At 59.3% G+C, this 16,277-nt stretch overlaps 1 protein-coding gene across 4 annotated transcripts in view; it reads right to left on the minus strand.

Moving 5' to 3' along the window:
- The window catches only part of TTC28 (tetratricopeptide repeat domain 28), a 637,046-nt gene that overhangs the window by 11,417 nt on the left and 609,352 nt on the right, over window positions 1-16,277 (minus strand). For all 4 annotated transcript variants that reach the window (XM_058693130.1, XM_058693129.1, XM_058693128.1 and 1 more), the window contains 3 exons: window positions 6,377-6,556; window positions 3,477-4,197; window positions 1,233-1,357 (listed from right to left, as the gene is read on the minus strand). In XM_058693130.1, coding sequence (XP_058549113.1) covers window positions 1,233-1,357; window positions 3,477-4,197; window positions 6,377-6,556 — 1,026 coding nt within the window. The remainder of the gene's footprint in view (window positions 1-1,232; window positions 1,358-3,476; window positions 4,198-6,376; window positions 6,557-16,277) is intronic.

Consider the following 16,277-nt stretch of genomic DNA (forward strand, 5'->3'; position numbering starts at 1 on the left):
GGCGGGGGGGGAGCGACGGGGCCGGAGAGGGTCCTAAGCCGAGCAGCCGAATCACTCTGTGCGGTTTCCAGGCACAGGTCCGAATCAGCCGGGAGAGTCTCCCCAAATTCTCAGAGCAATGAGCTCAGCTACCCTGGAGCAGGCGGTGTGGGCTGCCTCAAGTCTGGCCCGTGGGCCGCCTGGGGTTTGCAGGTGACCTCCTTCCTACCTGGCCACACACTGATGTCAGGCAGACCCTGAGCTCAGGAAACGTACAGGACCGACCTACCACCAGGATCGCACTGAGCGCCCCCGCCCGGGCCCCGGGCCCATGGGGGCAATAAGCGTGCCCAGCTGAGTGGACGTGCCCACCGGAACCCGGCCCCCAAAGTGAGCTCCCTGCTCAAAGCCCCCAGCCTGCTCCCAGGGCCTGTGTGGATCCCAGGGCCCCACGTCCTCTGTCTCTCGAGCTCGGACAGAGCCATGGCGCGTGCACCTCTGTCCTCCGGGGTGGCAGTGGGCAGCTGTTTGCATCGGGTCTGGAAAGAGCGTGGATGTGGCATGGACTGTCCACCCACGTGGACCCCCCGGGCTGGGGCAGGGCCGGTCTTCCCTGCGCAGAGCTCCATGGAAGCTGACGGTTCTAAATTGTTAGAAGCCGCCTTCCAGGTTACCAAGTGGGAGAGCAGAAGGGATGTTGTGTCACTGCTTCTTGGCCCGATGTGTAACTTTTAAATGTGTGGACGCTGATGTGGAGCCTCTGTCTATACCCTTGCGCCGGCCCCACAGAGGCTGGGATTGGCCAAATGCAGGGTCAGTGCTGGACTCTTCCTCCAACCACATTTCAGGGAAGGCCCGTGCCGTTTGACTCTAAAATACCACCTCTCAGCCACTAGGACGCTACTGTGTTCCAGCTACTCACCTGTTCTCTAATCCTCCCGATGACCTTGAAAAATTCAAAGTTTTATCCCCCCTTCCGGATGAGGAAACTGAGGCTCAGCGAGCCAGGCGAGTTGCCCAAGGCCACATGGCCCAGAAGCAGCCGCGACGTGGGCCCCAGGACCTCGGCAAAGACTGCCACAGCCGTGCCCAGGACACGTGTCGTGCCTGCCGCTCGACCAATTGGCTCAACCCGTGTACGTCTGGGGACGGTGCCCCCTCCACCTGCTCGTGTCCCCCGGTGCCAGGGAAACGCCACAGTCTTCCCCCCTCTTGAGGGCGTCTGCCCCCGGGAGCCTGGGTGAGGCGCTTACCAGGTGCAGCAGCACTCGCAGGGCATCCCGTGCGCGCTCCGGGTGCTGGAGGATCTCCGTGAGGGCCTGGCCGATGAGCGACGAGGGGCTGTTGAGCTTAACGTCGCTCCCGATGAGCAGGAACCCTGCGGAGAACCAAGGAGGGCGTCTCTGAGCCCGCCCTCACCTCGGTACCTCACAGCCGCCGGGCCAAGAGGGGCCCGCGCGGCAAAGCGGAAGGACGGACGGCGGGGATGTCTAACTCACCGGGGGACCCTAAGGTGCCTTTCTGGCCCCTCCCTTTTAGGAACTGATACTGTTTCGCTGCTCGGGGAGCAGTGGGCGCTCGGGGAAGTGCCTCCGTCCTCCTGCTGCACAGGAAGTGAGGGCAGGAAGAGGCCGTGGGGGTCCCTGGGCTGACGGGCCGGGCCCCCGGGGCCCCTTCCCTGGCTTGGCCACCATCCCCAGGAACACCGGAGACACCCCTGTGTCTGTCTGGAACATGTCCGGGGACGGGGCCACCAGCCGCGGGGCAGGAGGCACCCTTCTCTAGCCGAAGGAACGAGCAGGCAGCCGGGGCGGGGGGACCCACGCAGTGCCTGGGGGAGGGACGGAGGGGTCTCCTCAAGCCACCAAGCAAGCTGAGGGCCAAGCTGCCCCCAGATAATGGAGAAAAGGGGATTTCCAAGGGCACGAAGGAGGCAGGGCTGTTTTTAAGGTGAGCAGGGCAGCACCATTCAGATACCGCTGTCCCCAGCACTGAGCGGTGACTTGTGTGTTGTCCATCGCTAAAACAAGGACAAAGACGCCACATCCATAAACACGTTGGGAAGATGGGGGGGGGGAGGGGAATCCCCCAGAGAGGCGCAGGGTCCCGTCAGGAAGAAGCGCCAAGCACGGGGGCCCAAGCCCCTCTGACTGTGGGGAGCACACAGAAGCAGACGTCAGTGCCGCCAGCCGTCACGGGGCTGCCGCCATCGGCCCTGCTTGCCGCGGCTCCCGGTGGGGAAGCAGTTGAACAACACAGCCCGGCCCCCGGCCCTCCCCCCGCGGAACAGCCGCTGCCAGGAGGTTTGTCTTCAGCTGCATGAGGAAACGGTAGCTTCTGTCCTGTTCCTTCCGGACACCTTTTAGGAAAACGCTACGGCTGTGCTGCTGCGTGAAGCAAGCAAACGTTTCCATTTCTGAACAACACGGCTTGGTGGCCGGGCACCACCGCTGGCCCTCGCCGCTGCCGGGTCCGCCTCGGGCCTCCCCTCCTTTGCAAGATGGCGCCACCCCTGTCGGCAGACGCAAACCCGACTTATTTGGAGAGGAAGGGTGAGGCGAAAGCCATCTTGTTCCCGGTTTTTAAACGTATACGTGGATTAAAACGAAATATAAGTGTTTGAAAGGGGTGTGTTTGCCATTTCTGTTTCTCGAGACTAAGACACTCTGTTTACGGGTCGGTCCCATTGCTACGGCACTGATGGGAACTTGGCCTTTGCTCTGGAGCATCCTGGGAGGTGCAGGGGCCGCCCCTGAGAGACAGCCACAGGCTGACACATCGTGGGGTGCGTCAGCGACGTGGCCCTTGCTGGGTGAGGCTGGGGGGCAGGGCGGACTCTTGGTGCTGGCAGTCTGTCGGGGAGGGCTTCCCACACGGGAGGGTCCCCAGGTCAGCCCCTGTCCCACCTGTGACCACACGTCACAGACGACACTGTCCCCTCGCTCCCAGACCTCCGAGCCCATGGCAGGTCTGCCCAGAGCACGTGCTGTCGTAGCACACGTGTCACAGACACTGAACCCGCCCCCTCCCCGGACGGTCCACACACGGATGAGGAGTTCTCACCCTCTTGTGACCAGTGAGGGCGCTGAGCTCCAGGAAGGGTGAGGCTCCGGTCACAGAGCCCAGGCGTGGGGCTAGGTCAAGCCCAGGTCTCCCGATGACCAAACCCAGGGTCCTTCTACCACACGGCTCTTTCCTACAGTCCCTCAAGGGACTTCACGCGAAGGTGCCATAAAATGGGTCGTCCGGCATACACGTACGTCTCAGGAAAGGTCGACCCTCACGCTCCAATGGCAAACTATTCTGCGGCTCCCTCGTCAAAAAGACCACCTTAACACCATGGGGGTAAATGACCGACTTGGCAGAAGGCCAGAGTCTCCGCAAACACTGCCCTCTCCCTGCGCCTCCTCGGGGCCCCGCGCTGCCCTCCTCACCCCCAGCGGGGGGCTGGCCGTGAGGACCGAGCCCCGGGGTCCACCAGCGGCCCGTGCTCCTACCTGCCCAGTTGGATGGGTGCGAGAAGGCCTTGCTGCTCTGCACCGCCTTCATGGCCTCCCCCAGGGCAGCGCTGGCTTTCAGGCCGTTCAGCAGGGACGAGTAGAGGGCGTGGAGAAACATCTTGGAAGCGGCCACAGGCACGGGCCACAGGGACACGAGGACACACTGCGCGCCGGCAGCCAGGAAGGCCCGCGTCAGCGCGACGACCCCGTCCGCCGTGACCTTGCTGTGGGACTCCTGAGAGGAGCCGAGGACCACCAGCTTCACGGGAAGCCGCAGGTCCAGGACGTCGGCGGCCGTGAGCAGCAGCTCCTGCAGGGGCGGGCAGTCTGAGATGCTGTCCCCGTCGCTGGCGTCGTCCTGCACCCGCAGGGACTCGGGGATCGTGTAAGGGTGGCCGAAGGAACTCTTGCCGCCGGCCGGGTTGCCGTCAGCGCCGGGGGTGAGGACCAAGGCCGACAGTTTCCAAGAGATGTGGGTGGCGAAGTGGACGCACTCGGCCTGGGTCAGGGCGCTCATGACCCTCTCCTTGGTGGCCACGCTGCCCACCAGGGGCTGGCAGCCCAGCAGCTCTGACACCATGTAGGCTTCCTCCTCAGCCGACGGCATCGGCCCCCACAGCCACCTGTCCATCACCGCCGGCGGGAGCTTGGGGTTACCGACCACGGCCGCCATGGACGTGGAGCTGGAGGACGTGGGCGGGTTCTTCCTCAGGTGAGACTAGGGAGGGAAGACAGACCAGCGGGCCACCCGTCAGACGGTGGCCCGCTGCCCCGGCGGCGGCAGCCGGCTCGGCCACAGGCTTCCGGGCAGTGCAGGGCTGGGCCCAGCTCGGCTGCACCTGTTCCCCCACTGACCTCGTTCGCTCAAACGTTCCACACCTTTTAGACCCGGGTGCTCATCTCACGGAGAATCACACGGCGATTCTCCACGTGACAAGCTCTCGACAGTCGGGACCGGACGGGAGAAAGGGCCTCTCCCGTTTGTGAAGCCCTGGGGGCCCAGGGGCAGGAGGTGAGGGCATGTGGTACCCGCCTGCGCCACGCGTCTCACTCCCGCAGACCTCCCTGCGGGCCCTGAAATAAGGGGGACACTCATTCCCGAGGAGTCAGGGCTCTGGGAGTGACCAAAGGCAAGTCAGTCTCGGCGGAGCCAGAGCTAACTTAACACACTCTGTACTGGAGAGATCACGGCTGGCCTCTGCTCCCTGTGCTGCAAAATAGAAACATCACTGAATCATAAAATCGCACAGGGGCGCCTGGGTGGCTCGGTCGGTTGGGCGTCTGACTTCGGCTCAGGTCACGATCTCGCGGTCCGTGAGTTCGAGCCCCGCGTCAGGCTCTGGGCTGACGGCTCAGAGCCTGGAGCCTGTTTCGGATTCTGCGTCTCCCTCTCTCTCTGCCCCTCCCCTGTTCATGCTCTGTCTCTCTCTGTCTCAAAAATAAATAAACGTTAAAAAAATTTAAAAAATAAAATAAAATCGCACAAAGTCCAGCGAAGTTCTGGTATCCCCCCAGAGGTGCCTTTCGATGCTGTGGGGGAAACATCAAGTATCAGGTTATTTCAGAATAACTTGCTGGTGGCTCCACTAGGTGGATACCTTGGACTCGGCAGGAGAAGCGCCTGCCGGGCGTCGGGCAGGAGACGGGCCTCTCCCTCTTCCTGGCTACGGTGGCAAACAGCCAGCTCGCTGTTGTCATCAGCACGAAGCTCTCTCAACACGGGCCGCCTCTGCCCCTCAGGGTGCCTCTGGCAGCAGGTGCAGCGAGAGGCCCGCCGTGCGGGACAGTGTCCAACGGGGCCAGCTCCCTTCGCATCTGGGGTTCAGAGTCAGCCACGGCCACACAAAATACTCAGAGGAAATAATTTCTTTCACTTTGAACTAATTCTGTTCCATGAGAAGGTTACAATCCAGCCACCGAAAACGGTCAAACAACTAAGGTTTCCCAAGCCCCGCGAGGCAGAAGCTGACCTGGTTTGAACCATGTCAGTGACCAAGGTCAACAGGGGCGAAGGCAGATCCCAAGGGGGCTGTCCACACCCAGGGTGTGGGGTTTGGGTTCCTAAACGAGCCACCTTCTCCCACTAGGAGGGGCCCCGTCTGAGCCGGCTCTGTGGGGCTCTGAGAGCACCAGCACTTGAGGCCATTTTCAAGTTTGAAGACTGGGCAGGGCAGCTGGGCCGCCAGAGTGCATGCCCGGCAGGTCGGGGGCCGTGAGGGTCTGCGGGTTTGGAGAAGGGGAAGAGGATCGGGGTTGGCTGGAAGGCTCTCCAATCAGGCGGACGGGCCGAGGGTGGCTGTGGGGTGAGACCCATGACTCTGTGGATGGCCTACTGTCACCCTCTTGATTTTTGTGGACATCGCTTCTCACACTGACTCTTGTGCGGAATGAGACCCAAATCCCTGTCTGTCCCCTGAAAGCCACCTCGTTTGTGCTCAGTTCTTTCGTTGGCCTGTGAGACCCATTTCCACTCGACGGTAATCTCATGTGTCCGCCAGCCCTGTCTGCGGCCCCTCCGCCGTGGGCAGACTCAGCGCCCGGTCAGCATGAGGTCGGGGGCGCCGGGGGAAACCACATTCCTCAGATACTCAGCCTGGCCTCGGGCCTGACCCGGTGCCTCCGAGTAGCTCCCAACCTTGATGTCACGGCAAAGACATCTGGAGAGAAATGACACACATCACGGCTTCCTGGGACAGCAAAGGACGGTCAGGGGTCAGGAGGGCTGCCCCCCGACCTCCGGACGGACCTACTCCCAGGCCAACCTACCGGGCTGCAAACGACAAAATTAACATTGTGAAGGTATCACACCCTAACCCCCAGGAGCCCAGGCTGGCCAGGAAGACCGTCCTCCGGGCGCCCACCCCACCGCGAGGCACCGCGGCGGGCGCGAGGCTTACCTTGGCCTGCGGGCTGAGGGAGCGGATGGACGGCACGGCGATGAGGGCGAAGCGCTCGTACAGGTACTCGTTGGAGGAGCTTCCCTTCAGGAGGGCGAAGGGGATGAGGTAGAGCTCCCCCTCCAGGACCAGGACCAGCTGCCGGTGCCGGCCCACGGGGCCGCTGGAGTGCATCAGTCCCTGTCGGGAAGCGTGGACACCTGAGCCGGGGCCCGGCAGGTGGGGACCTGCCTGCACCGGGCGTTGCCGAGCCACGTACACGGATGTACCCAGGAAGCACCGGGCAGGCCCAAAGCGTCCATGTGGGGAGCGTGGGTGGTGGCTTGGGGCGCTGCCCACGGGAGCACCACCCCGTGGGGGCTTCTGTCCGCCTCACGGGCCCCACCCAAGGGGGAGGTTAGGAGCCAGTCCTGTGTTTTATTTTATTTTTAGAGAGTGTATGCGAGTGGGGGAAGGGCAGAGGGGGAGAGAATCTCAAACTGAACGCAGAGCCCGACGCGGGGCTCAATCCCATGACCCTGGGATCATGACCTGAGCCGAAATTAAGAGGCGGACACTCAACTGACTGAGCCACCCAGGCGCCCCAGGGGGCCTGTCTTTTTAAGTCAGCAGGGCAGGGTGAGAGACCAGGTCACCTGTCAAGGAGGGGGGTGTCCCACGAAGACCAGGACTGGCCCCAGTAGGTCTATGGGAGCCCAGGGAATTGTTCCAGAAAGAGCCCTGTGAGTCATTTACCACCGAGGGCCAGGCCAGAGGATGCCACGTTGGTCCGGAAACCCTAAGAGCAGTGTAGGCGTGATTCCTCTGCGACACCGTTACTGGGCCCAGGCTGAGTGTGAACAGAGACGAAGCCAAGGCCGCTGCCACACAAGGGGACGCCACCCGGAGCCTACCCGGGGAGAAGACTGAGCGAGAGCACGGGGCGTCCGGCTGCCGGCCTGGCCCTGGCCCTGGCCCTGGGACAGTCACAGCCAGACGCCCGTCACCCCCACCCCCGCTGGCCTGTGCTCCGCAGGAGTGAATGTGCGCGCCTAATCCGTCTGACGTGCTGCTGTGGGCGCTCGACCGAGGCTGCAGAAGGCACTCAGCTAACCCAAAGTGACATGTGCCCAGCGGGACATTCAGTCCGTACAAACCCCCTGTGGCTCTTTCACTTTTTAAAAATTCTAGATGCATCGAAAGAAAGCAGAGATAAAAACTATTAGGCCAATTTGCTTGCTGTTCACTTTAAGAGCTATTGCCCAAGAAGGGGTAAGGAATCACTGTATAACCCAGGGAGGAGGAAGTGGGCTGCGTCACACTGTGTGATGAATTTCTGGGTGGGCCCAGGGAGGCGAGGAGGGCCGGGTGCCTGAGGGCTTGGGAGTCCCCTGGGCCTGGTGGGAGTCCCCACCCGCTGTGGCCATGCTGAGGGCCCCCCCTGGCCCTGCAGGTGGAGGCGGCCCCGGGAAGCTGCCCTGGATGGCAGTGCCCCGACCTTGCTGATGGGTCAGCAGCCTTACCAGAGACAACCACTCACTGCTCAGCGGGGGCCTCCCTGCCCGACACGTGGGCAATGTGGGGGCTCGGGCTACTGCCATGTGCAAAACCGGGCCCACTCTCGGCTGGTCCAGGGTCACCAGGCATTTGGTGGATGAGATACAGGCCCCACCCTCAGAGGCCCTCTTGGGACTCCAGCTGCCGGGGGCCCAAGCCCCCGATAAGTCTCTGCTGGCTGTCACCCCATAGGTCCCGGGCTTCCCCGGGACCCACACCACTCTTGGACAAGCCCCCGGTCACAACAGCACGCACACGCGGGAATCAGAATGAACAGAGGGGTCCTGGGCCAGTGAGAGCTGTAATGCCGAGGCTGGAGGCCATTCAGAGAGGCGTCACTGGAAGGGTCTTTGTACGGACGCTGTGAACTCTCCCTGCAAGACCTTATCGGGGGCCCCAGCCCAAACGTGGGTGATGTCATGTCCCCGAAGGCAGCATGGGTGTCTTCTCTGACAATAAATTCTGATCTCTACGAGGGGCAGTCAGCGTCATGTGGCCCTGCTATTGGGAGTCATTCTCCCTCACCAGGTGACAGCTTCTCCATCAGCCAGGAAGACTGTGGACTGGGGGGAAGCCAGAGAAGTTAGGAGTCCGGGCCTGCTCGCAAGCTTACAACGGTGCACTCAGAAAATGTACCTAAGAATCCCTTACTGAACGAGGTGGTATTAAATATGACATCACCACAGAAGCCTAAAATGTCAGCCCCAGAGGGTGGCGGTACCCACCCAGGACATGACGAGGGCCATGCCAGGAGGCCGCCCTGGCTGGTGAGGGCTGGGGAGGGCCTGGCCCGGGCAGAGGAGGCCCGTGAGGTCAGTAGAGAACAAGGCTGGGGAGAGACGCGGAAGGCAGGCTGGGGAGGGCCCCGCCCGAGGTCAGACAGGAAAGCACAGCTCATGTTGGCTATAAGCACCTGCCATACATTCTCTGCTGAGGAGCCTCCGATGAAATGTGCAGAGGTAGGCCTGCGTCACAGGGGATGGGGCTGTGCATGCTAATGCAGATGAGGAGACAGCACAGAGAGAACGGGACAGAAGACTTGCCGGGACTTGGTGAAGAATGACCTCGGTCGTGAGGAGAGGGAAGTCTCTGGAATTCTAGCCTGGAGATGGGGACAGTTTTCTCTGAATGGACTGCGTCTGGGTCTGATACAGAGGTCTGGGTTCTCCTGGAATGGTGCCCCGTGGCTGGTACTGAGCTGCACGTGCGCACAGTCCTGGGTGGGGGCCCTGAATGGGACCCCTGTCCAGACAGTGTGGAAGGAGGCAGGCGACAGCAGCACCGGCTTGTGGGCAGACAGGCCCCACAGCAGACTGACAGCTCCAGTTAAAAGATACGGGGAACGGACTGAACATGTTGGAAAAGATGCCCTGGAAACTGTCTTCTGAATTTTCTGCCTCCAAGGATACACGTGCACTGCCTTTTTACCAAAAGATTAGCTATAATCCAATGTGAACTTGAAAATGGAAAATAAAGTGATGTCTTTATCCAAATTACATATCATCTATTAGATGGAAAAAGGAAAGACAATTCAAAGAAAGGCTCCTCTGTGCCTCTGAATGTCAGTCTAGAAAGGGTATTTGCTGGCTTCTTAAGAGTCCTGGGCTTGTAAGATAACGGGCTCAGCATCAGCCCCACACCAGCAACTAATACATTCCAACAAATTCCAGCAAAGACTCAGGCTTTCCGACTTCTGAAGTGTCTAGAAATGGATCTTTTGAAATAGCATAAGATAAGAAGGCCAGGGGTGCTAAAACCTGTCTACTCCCCCAGTGACCTTGCCCATCCCAGTGTGTGCCAGGCCCAGGATGGAAAAGGGAGAGACCGAGTGCCCCAAAAGGCAGGCCTGGCAATGAGTGGACTCAGGCTAAGCTCAGTCTTTGCACGGGGGGGGGGGGGGGGGGGGGGGGGGCTATTCCTTTAGACAGGGCAGGCAGTGGGCACCCTGGAGGTGGGTGTGGGCGGCTGTTAGATTCTCAGCTCCTGGCACCTTGTCAACACCTGCCCTGTGACTGGGTTCCTGCAGCCAGGTCTCCTGTGGAGGAAGCTCGCTGCCGAGCTTTCTCAGGGGAAGGCACGGAGGGCCAATGCCAAGGGAAGGCCTAGGTCAGCAGTAGGTGCAGGGATGTGCAGTGGAGCCCAGGACGTGTCTGTTAAGGACCCTGCAGTCTTGGCCTGGCGATAACCTTCCCACAGCCCTTTCCACATGAAAACCAGGTCCCGGGGACCCTGTGCACTCAGCAGGCCCCCTGCCCCGGCAGGCGCCTGGACTCTCACTGCATACCCTTGCCAACTGGAAGCCGACTGTCTGCCCGCCTGCCCCCACGCAGAGATGGCCTTTGCTTGCCGGCAGCTCAAGACGTGCTCCAGCCTGGCCAAACCAGCGGTCTGTTACCCAGTGGGCTGAACCACACCTTCCCTGGTGTCCACCTTTTCTTGGGTAAACTCCATGATGCCTGTGTCCTGGCTTCTGGTCTAAGAGCTATGTGCTGCACGCAGGTCACCAGGGTTCGGAGGATCTGCCTGCACCCTCCATGTACAGGCAGCTTTGTTGTCACTAGAGGACACAGGAAGCCCCTCAGAGTGCCACAGCATCACAGGCCAGAGGAATAAACACCCCTGATCCTGGGTCCGTGAGTTTTCGGGCAGATTCGATTTGGGATAAAATGGACTTTACTGTCTGCAAGGATTCCAGAAGCAAGAACTGCTTGGAATCTGGCCACTACAGAGCTGTGTTACAGGCTTGGGATTTTCTTCCTGACTCATATTTTTGCTCAAGTGAATTGATCAGACCTTTTTAAGGTAGGGAAACCTCTTCCGTGATGTTTTTGGGAGATCCCGGCATCAGGGAAGGCTGCACACGGTCTCAGCAAATATCACAAACCTGTTGGAAGTAATGCTCAGACCATGACTAAAATCTATAGACTGTACACACTGCAATCCAACAAGAAAAGCAGGAGTACGGGTCAACCCCTTCGACTATATTCTTTGGCCAGACAACAAACCACTGGTTTGCCTGAAGAACCAAATTAAGGGAGGGGTTCGGAATTTAGGTCCTGGGGAAAAGTGACCATCCTCCAGCCAGAGCCGGAAGGGTCTGCCGGCCAGGAGTGTTCAGCTCCAGCTAAATCAGCCAGAGGGGCTGCGCAAGCCGCAGGGGCCTTGGACAAAATTGGCCTTCTCTTTCTCGACAGACCTGGTAACAATGAGCCCTCATGCCCTCAGGGGCAGGAACCTGCCAGGAGAGGCTGAGACAGCCGCTGTGGAACATCCACTCGAACAGAGCCAGAACCCAGCATTGGCCCAGGTGGGAACAGCACTCACCTCGTGGGAGCCTGCTCTCCCCGCCGGTTTTGGTGCCCCCAGAAACCAAATGGAGCTAGCTTATTGCCTCCATTTTTCCTTCTCCTAATCAGTTGTAGAAATGTTTGCTGTCCTCGTTTGAGTATTACTGCAGATGTCTCACTCAGAAATCCATTAGACAGGCTGGTGGTGGGGCGGCCAGCCCTGAGCATGCCAGTCTCAAGGACCTCATCTTCCACTCCGCAGTCTGGAGTGTAGGTCTGATTGTTTCTAGGGACAAATACTCCCTGGCCATCTCCAAACCCTCAATCTATGTACAAAACAGGCACCCAGGTGGTTGTCTCCTGGGGCATTGCTCTGGGGTAAACTGGTTTATCAGGCTACTGGATTTTGCAAGAGTCCTCTTTCCCAGAGCAATAATTCAAGGCACAACCCAGGCAGAGCTGAGCTGCGCACCAACCCCCCCTCGCCCCCACCGCACCTTGCAGACATTAATGAGAGGTCTCAGATGCTTCCCAGAGATCTGGTGCTCAAGAAGGCAGTTTCCCAACCTAACAGACCTGAACTGCAAGTTTTAAGCACGTTTCTGGGGATCCTGAAACAGGTAAGCCCACGTCAACAGGCGGGCCAGGAATACTTTTCCTTCTTATCCTGGTCATTCACTCTTTCAGTCTGTCCTACAACCTTGGTTTTACGACTGTAAATATAGGAAACGGGGAATTTCGGTAAATGGAAGTAATGATAAGGATGACAGGGGACTATAACTAGAAGGAGTCCAAACTCCAGTGATCCTGAAAGGGCCCCAAATCTGGACCTGTGGACAACGATTTGAGCAAATCCTGGGCAGTTCCCTGTTCTACGTCTGGCACCTTGGTCAAGCAGCCTCTGGCTTTGGGTGAAGCCCTGTGTGCAAACTGAGGGGGTGAATTGGGACCTGAGTGAACAAGGGCTTCCCCTGAGCAGCCCAGGGGGACCTCTTAAGTCCAGGCCCAGAAGCACGGCTTACTGTCTTTTACTCTAGTTTGACTAAAAATAAATGCCAGGGACACAAACAGGGTCCAGTCCCTTTCACACTAAGCACTTACAACTTCTCTTCGGTGACATTTCCTCTCGTGGGTGTCAGACAGGACTTCACTTAATGTCTGATGATGGGTCACGTGCAGACGCGGCCGGGCCCTCCTGGAAGACAGCTGGACGTGCTCGTCCCTGACAGCAAAGGACGGCGTGGTTCCAGGAAAGAGCCACGGCAGGGTTTCCCTTAAGCCAGATTAAATCAAATACTGGTAGAAGCCTAGGGTAAAATATTATTTTGTTCCACTTTTCATACTGTCTGACCTAGTCCCTTAGCCATAGGACTGGGGCTAAACAAAGGCAGTTGTTCAAATAATTATAAGCCCCATGTGAAGAGGCTAATCGTTTTAGTCTTGAAGTGTCAGTGATTCATAAGCTTGGACCTTAGGCTTTGATTTGTCTTTTCACTGAAAATGTGGAAGAGGGTCTGACCCTGCCTGGGAGCTGACGGGGCCGGGAGCGGGCGGGTGGTGTCCTATCGCCCTCTAGTGGCCGCCAGAGCAGGCGGGTGTGCTGGCCTTAGGAAGTGAGAGGAAGCTCCAGGCCCCCTCCTCCACCTAGGCGGCCCGCTGAGGAGGCGTCGCTGCAGCCCATCCCACCTGACATTCCCACACGGGATAGCCACCCGCTTCGCACCTCCTCCTCCGTGTCCGGGACGGTGTGTCCCCAACACATGTCAACAAGTACCTGGTGAATGAATGGATGAAACTTCTCAGTCAAGTGTTTTTACTGAAACACCATGGATCCCTTCAGAGAGCCTAGGAAAAGCTCTTGCTCTGACCATTTACTTTAATGGCCTTTGACAGGTTTCACTCTGGCTCCTTTGAGGCCGCCCACACTCCTTCACCGTATTGGAACACCTCGGCCACAAAAGAGAAGAGTTTAACTATCAGGGACTAAGGATACGCTTTCGAACTTAATGCCCCATGTCAAGGTCAGACTGCATCCCGAAGGTGGGCGCGTGGGGCTCTATCACATGTGTTCGTACGGTGTAGTTCCTGAACTGCATGCTGGCCAGTGGGTCTGGTGGCGGGGCTTTTCCCTTCCTTGGGTAATGCCACAAAGGCTGATTTCATTCACTGTTATAACTTGTTGAGGGCCGTAAGTCTTCCCCTCCCCAGTCACCACCTTCCCCTGGCTCAGTGGGGTGGGTGTGGGTCCCCTGCGGGCATGCATGATCCTACCCTGAAGTAAGCTAGAATCCTGGCACCTTGCGGGTTGGCGGGGTCAGGGTCTCACTGGATTCCAAGGTGTGTAAGAGCAGGCCCAGCCCCTTCCTCCTGCTTCCCGACCTCCGGGAAAGCTCTCAAGTGCCGCAAAGTGGCCACAGAAAACCCAAGGGCTGATTTGTGCCTTGGGTCCTCTGCTTTGTATGACAGACTAGTCCCAAACAGCAAGTGCAGCATTCCACAAACATCACTGAGTGTCAATGTGTCCCAGGCCCTGTGCCAGCTGCTGAGGACACAGATGAGGGACCATCCTCGCCTTCAGGGAGTGTGGGGTGGGCAGCAAGAGAGGGAAGGTGAGGCTTGCCAAGAGCTAAGTTCTGAGTCCGGTGAGGTATGGGGTGCCATGAAAGACACGGGGCATACATGGAACCCCAGTGGCGGGTGGGGAGGGGGATGAAGCCTGGAGGGTGGTGGGAAAAGAGGGCAAGGAAGGTTTCAAGGAGGAGGGTGCACTTGAGCTGGCCCAGAGAGAGGCGAGGAGCTCGTCAACTCCAGATGACCTGAGTTTCCAAGTATGCGCTTGGTCACAGCCAGTCTCCCCCTCTGCCCTCCGCCCCCTGCCCCTCCTCACCGCTCCCACCAGCCCCTTCTTGCCCCTCCTCACAGCTCCCACCAGTCCTTTCCACTCCCTGCCCCTCCTCACCGCTCCCACCAGCCCCTTGCACGTTCAGGGACTAAGTAATCTGGGACCCAGGTGCAAAAGGAGAAATGCACTCACTCAGAAGGCCTGAGTGAGTGAAAGCATGGAGGGTCCCAATAGCCTTCAGAGGGGCTGGGGCATCAGTGCACGATGCAGAGCTCAGGGCGGCAGGGAGTGGTAGTAAGTCACCAAAACGGTCTTTGTGACGACTGATGGCAGTAAAGAAAACCTGAAAAATCAGCCTAAGGGTACAGGTGTATATTGCTTCCCAGAGATGTGGCACACAAATCACACTCTGATAGCATGCTGTCAGAGGTGCTCTGAGCTGGGGCGCTCTCTGCAGTCCTGGCCCTTCCTTAAAAAGAGGACGCCAAGGGGACAACGGTCCTAAGAAGAACAGGACAGCCCAGCGCATTGCAGGAAAGGAGGAGACAGGACTGGGCCTCTGTGCTGACGGGCCCAGAGGCCTGGGGTGTTGGGAGGGGCAGTGACCGGGTCACAACAGCCACCTCTCACCAGGGACTCTCTCTGCTTCTGCTGCCCTGCATGCCCCTCAGATCCCGCTAAGCCCAGCCCTGCTCTGACCTGACACACTCTGTGAGGTTGTCCTCATTTTCTAATGAGGACACAGGTACTGGAGGAGGAGAAACAGCTTGGCCAAGGTCACCCAGCCAGGGGAGGGCAGCGTCAGACAGGAGTCCAGACGGCCAGCTGCCCCCGGCTCCCTGAGCGAGGGAAGTCTGGAGGGCCCAGGCAGGGTGCATGGCCTCCTGAAAAATACCGGGCGAGTGCCACGTGTCCTTGGCCAAATGCTTCTGCATTTCCTGGGGATGAGGAATCACTGTCAATGCGGGGTTTCCTGAGGAGGCACATCACCTCTGCCAGCGGGCTGCAGTGGGCGAGGGTGCTGCCGAGGGGCCACCCCAACGTCTGCAAGACAAACCTCCCACCTGGCTGCACACAGCGGCCAGGACGTGCGGGCTGGGAAGGCCGGCAGCCTGCTGTCCAAGGGCCCGTCAAGCACGTCCTCCCTGTCTGAGAGCTGGGCCCCTACAGATGCAGGCACTCTGGGCTCTCCGTGGGGTCTGTTAAGGACTGCCTGTCAGGGACACATTGAAGACCTAGCCCCCTGTGGAATGGTACTGGGCGGGGGGGGGTGGGGTTGGGACATAATTCGGTTTAGATGAGGTCATGCGAACGGAACCCCCATGATGGGGCCAGTGCCCTTACAAGAAGAGGAAGGCACCAGAACCTCCGTGTGAGGACACAGTGGGAAGAGGGTTGTCTGTACCCGGGAAGAGGGGCTTCGCCAAGAAACTGAATATGCTGGCACCCTCACCTGGGACCTGAAGCCTCTGGAGCCATGAGAAATAGATGTGTGCTTTCTAAACCACCCAGTCCACACCGTTTTGTTAAAGCAGCCAGAGCAGACTAACACACAGTCACATACAAACGCATCTGATAGGCTCACCGTTCAGATTCAAAAGATCCCCGAGCCCTTTGGGTTCCCCAACCCAGGCGGAGAACCGTGTCCAGATGGAAGGATGATGTGCGAAGACCAGAGCCACAGAAACCCATCAGGGGCCGTTCTCAACCTTTTCAAGAAATCCAAAGTGAAAGGGTGTCTTTGATGCTGGACTCTGGGGTGGAGTCAGTGGCCCCTGACGGTGGCAGGGGCCGACAGATCTGTTCTCGGCAGATAGCACGGCCCTGGCATGAGCTGCTCTGGCAAGACCCTCGGACGACAGGTGGGAGGTAGGGAAGCAGTACCGCAGGGTGAGACAGAGCCACGGGCACAGCCCTCTTGGATCTGCTTGGGGCCCACCCCGATGGCACGCTCGCTGCTGACCACCGTGGGCGTGTGCACAGCCCCACGCCTCCCTGGGCCTCCCGGAGTCTGGTCTGATGAGAGGAGGGAGGAGGGCAGCACTTCACCTTGTACCTGACGCAGCTGAGGCCAGATGTGCCTGGCTGGAAAGGAGCAGAGCTCCGACTTTAGCCTGGCAGCTGGAACCCGGGGCGTCACACACTAACCAGCAGCCAACCCAGAAAGCGCTTCCAAACACCGACTGAGAAGCTGGACAGAGAAGGTTTGTGTTCTGGAAACCACCCCCCACCCCGG

Source organism: Neofelis nebulosa, chromosome 11 (genome assembly GCF_028018385.1).
Source record: "Neofelis nebulosa isolate mNeoNeb1 chromosome 11, mNeoNeb1.pri, whole genome shotgun sequence".
In the NCBI taxonomy this organism is placed as follows: domain Eukaryota; kingdom Metazoa; phylum Chordata; class Mammalia; order Carnivora; family Felidae; genus Neofelis; species Neofelis nebulosa.